General features: G+C 53.6%; 2 protein-coding genes across 3 annotated transcripts in view; both read left to right on the forward strand.

The window, feature by feature from the left end:
• Positions 1 to 1,266, forward strand: part of NSUN4 (NOP2/Sun RNA methyltransferase 4) — a 3,632-nt gene extending 2,366 nt beyond the window's left edge. The window contains exons 4-6 of one of the 2 annotated variants that reach the window (XM_072419263.1): positions 46 to 200; positions 278 to 402; positions 693 to 913. In XM_072419263.1, coding sequence (XP_072275364.1) covers positions 46 to 200; positions 278 to 402; positions 693 to 762 — 350 coding nt within the window. In that variant the 3' untranslated portion in view covers positions 763 to 913. Of the gene's footprint in view, positions 1 to 45; positions 201 to 277; positions 403 to 687 lie in introns of both variants that reach the window. The other variant, XM_072419262.1, reaches the window with a different exon arrangement.
• A 1,672-nt stretch (positions 1,267 to 2,938) lies between these two features.
• Positions 2,939 to 6,899, forward strand: part of LRRC41 (leucine rich repeat containing 41) — a 6,671-nt gene continuing 2,710 nt past the window's right edge. Inside the window, exons 1-8 of the mRNA XM_072419265.1 lie at positions 2,939 to 3,161; positions 3,379 to 3,465; positions 3,810 to 3,880; positions 4,091 to 4,994; positions 5,401 to 5,634; positions 5,709 to 5,873; positions 6,278 to 6,376; positions 6,448 to 6,570. Coding sequence (XP_072275366.1) covers positions 3,059 to 3,161; positions 3,379 to 3,465; positions 3,810 to 3,880; positions 4,091 to 4,994; positions 5,401 to 5,634; positions 5,709 to 5,873; positions 6,278 to 6,376; positions 6,448 to 6,570 — 1,786 coding nt within the window. The 5' untranslated portion in view covers positions 2,939 to 3,058. The remainder of the gene's footprint in view (positions 3,162 to 3,378; positions 3,466 to 3,809; positions 3,881 to 4,090; positions 4,995 to 5,400; positions 5,635 to 5,708; positions 5,874 to 6,277; positions 6,377 to 6,447; positions 6,571 to 6,899) is intronic.

Genomic DNA, 6,899 nt, shown 5'->3' on the forward strand with positions numbered 1-6,899 from the left:
GTAGGGATGGGCACTGCCCTCTGGTCACAGACTCTTTATTTTCAGGCTTCCTGGCTGCCAATGACTCCTCGGTCTCTCGCACGAATCGCCTGCGCAGGGTGCTGCAATCTTATATTCCGCATTACCTGCGTACAGAGGATCGGGTGCGCGTCTCATCGTGGGATGGCACAGATTGGGCAGAGCATGAATCATATGACCGGGTCAGTGCCAATCAGAGGTGCCGGATGATTGTATGGTGTGTGTGTGTTGTCACTGATTATACTGGTTCTGGTTCCAGGTTCTGGTGGATGTTCCTTGCACCACTGACCGACATTCCCTAATGGAGGAAGACAATAACATCTTCAGCCGGGTGAGGATGAAGGAGCGCCAGAGGCTGCCCGCCCTGCAGACTTCCCTCCTACTGTGAGTACCAACTATACCCCTGGGCAGATTATACCCCAACCCGGAACCTTCAGCACCACAAACCACTTTCCACCTGGGTGGGCTGGCCACAGGCCACATTCTGCAAAATGCCCCCTCTCGGGAGCAGACACTGGGAGGGTAACTGGGACAAGGGGGTGGGGCATGTAAATAGAAGCTGATGTCATGTGACTAGGCACAGGCTTGTACAGCACCACTGCCTGTGGTGTAGCCACATTGATGTTACATGTGTCTTCTGATCATGTATTGATGTTTCTTACCCCCCAGGGCAGGTCTCCGTGCGGTCACACCAGGGGGCGATGTGGTCTATTCCACCTGTTCTCTGTCTCAGCTGCAGAATGAGTTTGTGGTGGAGAGAGCGCTGGAAGTCGCTGCCACTGAATACGGGATTCGCGCCAGGATCCAGGAGCTCCGCCCCTTCTGTGAAATGTTCAAGGACACCTTCAATTTCCATGTCAACTGTCGTATTGGGGAGCTGGTCGTCCCCCACCTTGCGGCAAACTTTGGCCCCATGTACATCTGCCTGCTGCGAAGAGAGCGATAGCACTGGGGCCCGGGGTTCAGTTTCATCCTCAGGATTCATTCAGCAGGGCTCCCCCCATACCCCGCCACGCCTGAATATTGATGATGGGGCCCCCCATACCCCGCCACACCTGAATATTGATGATGGGGCCCCCCCATACCCCGCCACACCTGAATATTGATGATGGGGCCCCCCCATACCCCGCCACACCTGAATATTGATGATGGGGCCCCCATCCCAGGGTCTGGTGTAACTGCCCCTTCCATGATGATCATGGTGTCCTCCAGCCCTCCCAGATTTCTGTTATAAATATTTTCATTTTTGATGTTTTTGTCATTATTTCTTCATTGATATTATTGGCTGCCATTATCCTCCTGGGAAGGGGGGGGGGGGGTCAGAGACTCTGATTGGTCCACAGAAGGCTGTGATTGGCTGTGCAGGGTGAATGTTGGGCCCTTTATTGTGAATGTTTGGTCCTGGTTGCTGTGTAGTTATCAGTCCCTGGGCTCCCTGCAGTGCTCAATGTGTCAGTGCTGTTGTCCTTAGCAACAAGATGTCAGTAAGAGCTCCCCCTGCTGGGCTTACATGGCTTTTTCTACGCCGACCACAGAGCTGGGACTAATAGGACCAATGACAGCCGGGTGGGGGTTGTGTCCACATGGAGTATGATACTCTGTGCACACACCTAGCATGTCGTTGTTCCAGCCATGATTAGTAATTCCATAGCTTCAGGTTTTATGATCTGCCAATCCCCAGAATATTATTCACCACGAAATACCGAGTTCACAGAGACCAAACTATTCATGTCTGGGACTTGTGGTTCACCAGGAAAGGTTACATATGGTTTCCTGCGGCCTAGCAGAATAGTTCCTGGTCTCACAATGCTCCCCATGACGATCCAACTACAAATCCTCCGACTATTACTTTATACAGAATNATATATTGGAAATATAAAGATTATTAATAAATGGGTTTCAGAATACAGCTCAGAATTCAGGCAGAAGTCACTCTGCTAGACTTATCTGAGATTTATGACCCCTGGAGACACAAAACCCCAACTTTTACAATGGGAGCTGTGACTAGAGGACGGAGGTTGTCAGATCCAGAAATATGTGATAAGGGGAAATCTATCATCCCGGTCTGTTATTTCAAACAAAGACCCTAAAGGGACACTCCAGCCTTTACTTCTTTACATTTAAGGGGAGATCCGACATTAATGCTATCCTCAATATCACAATCTTCTGTAATTGTTCTCATAGATGAATGAGCGATGTACACAGCACCCTTCTGTTCTATAGAGGGGGGGAGGGGTGCCTGATTGGTTTATCAATCTGCTAGAGTGAATTGATGATGGGGAAGTGCAGGGCCTATGGAAGAACAGAATGCTGATTTCCACTGTCCAATCACAGGCTGGGGCGGGTCCTGGAATTTTTGTTGGCTTAAGATAGGTCAGAACATTGGTCACATGCTCTCTGCATCCCCACTTTCCAGCCCCAATCATGTGAGACATCTGGAAGGTCACATGACTGGGAGGGTGACGATTGGATCTGTGGGTCACAATGCAGCCAGGAACATATCATACAAATAATAGGGCCCCGGTACACAGCCTTGGAGCTTGGACCACTCCTCCCCCTCAATATTAGACCTTGCCTGGCCGTGTGAGCAATTCGTCTTGTATATGCCAGGTTTATGCTTCTGGTAGGTGTTAACATGAAAACCTGTGGGATGTCACCCCGAATCACTGAACCAGCTTAGCAGCACAGAATCTAAAAAAAAACCCACTGTGGTAATGGTCCTTATGGTCAGCTGCCAACCACAACATGGCGCACCGCACTCATTCTGCCAGCCAATTGATGAAGCCACGCCTTCAACCTGTCTATCTAAACTCCGCCCTGCCAACCGCTGAGAAAAGGCACCGCCTCCGCCAGCCGCAATATGGCATCTGTCCACTTTCCGCCAACCAAAAGATGTCCGCTCGCTCATGTGACTCTCTTCCTCCACTAGTAGGGCGAATAGTGGTCACCTGACCAGGTCAAGATGGCGGCCTCCGAGTAAAGAACGGGCGGGTTTCTCCGGTTTTGTCCGGGTGTCTCCAGGTTTGGTTACCCGCGGACCATGGAGGAGGCGCCGGAAGATGCTGGAGGGAGCCCGAGCCTGTTCCAGCTGTGTGCCCGGGCCGTCACCGCTAACATGGAGCTCCTGGAGGAGGAAGTGTGGGGTGAGAGCTCATTTACCCGCTAGAGGGAGGGGCCTCATCATACTGGCCTATCAAGAGCGGACAATTAGGGCTCAGCACACAGTGGGCGGAGTTGGGAACCTTTATACATGCTCATGGCTCAGCAGTGTTGTGGTGGGATTCTGCCTATAATGAAGGGGGAAGGGAAAGGTGGGCGCACAATGCGGGTCACATCTGCTCCATGTTGGTTCTCTTTCAGGGCTCCCGGCCATCATCCTGCAGGGTCTGCTCCCTCTGCTGAACATTTACTACCTGGAGAGGATCGAGCCGGCTGCCAAGAAGAAAGGTGAGTTGCGTGACCCCCTGCCAGTCACGTGACCCGCCGCCATCTTCTCATATGACCCGCCACCAGTCCCGTGACCCGCCACCAGTCACATGACCCGCTGCCATCTTCTAACAAGACCCCCTGCCTGTCACATGACCCGCCGCCATCTTCTCATATGACCCGCCACCATCTTCTCACATGACCCCCTGCCATCTTCTAACAAGACCCCCTGCCTGTCCCATGACCCGCTGCCATCTTCTCATATGACCCGCCACCAGTCACATGACCCGCCACCATCTTCTCACATGACCCCCTGCCTGTCACATGACCTGCCGCCATCTTCTCACATCATTGTCTCTTCACAGGACTTTCCACACAATCCATCTGGTACAAACTATGGAATGACATCATGAAGAACAAACCCAGCCGACTGATGGTGAGTGAGGGGGTGGGGCTTAACAGAGGGAAAGATGTGATTGGATGGTTCATGGAGCCCGGTGTAACTGAGAACAGGAGAGCCGGCCCACGAACAACTAGCCCCCCCTCCTCCCTGCCCTCTGCCCCCCCTCCTCTCTCCTTTTCCCTCCCTATTTCAGGCTCCGCCCCTGTCTTCCTGTTGGTTGGATTTAATATTCTTTTCTTTCAGACGGTGACATGTTGGAGGAAGAAGTTTCTGGAAACGTTTTTTCATAGCGTTCTGCGCGGCACATTGGACATTTCCTCTGATTGGCGGCTGAGCGATCGCCGTTTCTCGCCCCTGGTGCACAGCTCCCGCCACGTCTCAGAACTCACCGTCTTCGGCAAGCAGCAGGGCGTGTCGGATCTGACGCCCGCTTTGCTGGAACATCTCGCCCAGTCTGTGGAAAGTCTGAAATTCCTTCACATGCGACTGTCTGACCCCAACACCCAGAAATCCCTCAAACTGCTGCTGCACCACCTCATCCACCACGGCCGGGTCCACAAAGTGTCCGTGCTGTCCTGGCCGCGCCCAGATAAAGAGCTTCTGCTGCTGATTCTGAATATCAGTGCCGGGTACTGGCAGGAGGGCACCGATCAGCCCTGTGCCCTGTGTACCCCCCAATACCACCCTCCACTCACCTCCCAGGGCCAAGAGGAGCTGGGCAGCCAAAGTGCCTTGTTAAGCCTGCAGCCTCTTAACATCAGCCAGAATGTGGCCCCTGATCAGCCCGGGGCCCCAGAATGCTCAGAGGAGCCGGTGGAGAGTAGCGCCCCCTTGCCTTCTACAGACAGTAAAACCTCATCTACCTCAAGTGATAGACTGGTGCCCGAAACAGAGCCCGCAGGAGGCCTGGCATCAGAAGCTGGCGACTTGTATGACTTCATCTTCAGTGCCCCCCTAATGGGGGAGAAAACCCAGCCGGACGAGGACACTGCTATGGGGGTGCCATCCCTGCCTGGCACCATTCAGCTCCGCAGTGTCAGAGCACTGAACCTTCACAATGTCTTCCTGACCCCGGGCACCTGCCAGTGTCTGTGCCAACTCCTGCGATCATGGGTGACCCTGGAAAGGCTGACCATGGCCTACAATGGTGAGCGACCCACAGGAAGGGGGTATTACCCCGGTATTTATATCCCAGTATTTATATCCCGGTATTTATATCCCAGTATTTATATCCCAGTATTTATATCCCGGTATTTATATCCCGATATGTGCCCCTGGTATTTATATCCCGATATGTGCCCCGGTGTTTATCCCCTTTTGTATCCCAGGGTGCCCTGCAGTGATAGAATCAGTCAGATGGTGGCGCTGTACTAACAGGTTTTCCTTCGAATTGATGTGACTGGAGGGGGGGGGGGTTGTTGGGTGTAGCCAATTGTTGGCTTCGATCAGTAAGGGGCAGTTAATTCTCCAAAGTTTAGTAATTACCCAGCACTACTGCATATGGTGGCGATACAGATGGGGGGGTGCAGTGATTTCCGTTTGTCTTCCGGCAGATATACAGACAAATATCGGGATGCTGCTGGCCGCACTCTCTGATTTGTCCCGGGCCCCCGGCTGCTCCCTCAGCGCCATCTCTCTGAGTGATTTCAGCACTTACGTCTCCATTCTGGACCTGGGACAGAACCTCCTCAGAACCTTCCCCGGCCTTCAGTCTCTGCTGCTCTGCTATGACCTGGACGAGAGCAGCGACAAGGTGATAGTGGAGGCGGGGCCAGAGGTGTTCACAGGTACGGCACAGAGCCCGCCCACCCATCCCCCCTGTACCTTTCTGTCCGCCATATAATGAGATTTATTTCCACAGAGAATCAGTTGAAGCAGCTGAACCTTCGCTTCCCCCAAAATCCACTGCAAGTTCAGCGCTTGGTGGCGGCACTGAGAGCGTCCCCGTCCCTGGCGGAGCTGTCTCTGGATAACGCCGTCCTGAGCCGACCCGAGGACGCCAAACTCCTGCTACAGACCATCACAGGTAATGACTCCTCCCCCCGTGCAGGTAATGACCCCTCCTACGCAAGGTCACGGCCCCCCACACCCTTACGGGTAACGATTCTCCTCCCCTGTGCACAGCCAACGACCCCTCCCACACACAGGTAATCACCGCCTGCCCCCCGATCTGTAACCATAATGGGGTTTATCCTCTGTGTGTGGAGGGCTCTATGGAAGTGATGCAGATTGGGGGGGCGCCCGGTGTTCAGAGTGGCACAGAGAGGGGGGGCAGGAAGTACCCATCGTCCATGGTGGCACAGAGCAGGAGGAGATGGCAGAGTCTCGGATCTGATATTTCTGACCTGTCGGGGGGGTTCTGCCTGCAGCGTGGTGGTCGGTGGGCGGGGTTTATCTGTGGGCGGGGCTTAGACTTCTCTCTATTTGCAGAGCACTGCAGGGCACTGCGCAGACTGGACCTCCATGACCTGAACCTGAGCGACTCCCAGGCCGAGATTGTCCACCTACTGAGCCATGCCAGCCTGGAAGGTAAGTACATTGTGATTGGATTGTTGGGATCATGTGACCTCCGTCTACTCACTGCAACTTTCCCTCCATAGAAATAAAGTTTTCGTTCTGCCGGCTGTTTGAGAGACTTTCCCGGGATTTCCTCAATTCTTTTATTGGAGCTCTGAAAAAAAACTCAACCCTAAAAATCCTGAAACTGGGTGGAAACCGTCTGGGTAAATACCTGTCTGGTGGTTTGATTTCAGGGATGGGGGAGGGGCAGTATGGGGGGTATAGAGAAGGCCTGGGATTGGCGGAGGGGGCAGTATGGGGGGTAATTAGTAGCTCTGAAATTGGGAGGGCAGTATGGGGGGAATATAGTAGTTCTGGGATTGGCAGGGGCAGTATGGGGGGTATATGGTAGTTCTGGGATCGGCAGGGGGCAGTATGGGGGGTATATGGTAAATCTGGGATCGGCAGGGGGCAGTAAGGGAGGTATATTGTAGTTCTGGGATTGGCAGGGGCAGTAAGGGGGGTATATGGTAGTTCTGGGATCGGCAGGGGG

Source organism: Pyxicephalus adspersus, chromosome 8 (genome assembly GCF_032062135.1).
Source record: "Pyxicephalus adspersus chromosome 8, UCB_Pads_2.0, whole genome shotgun sequence".
Lineage (NCBI taxonomy): Eukaryota > Metazoa > Chordata > Amphibia > Anura > Pyxicephalidae > Pyxicephalus > Pyxicephalus adspersus.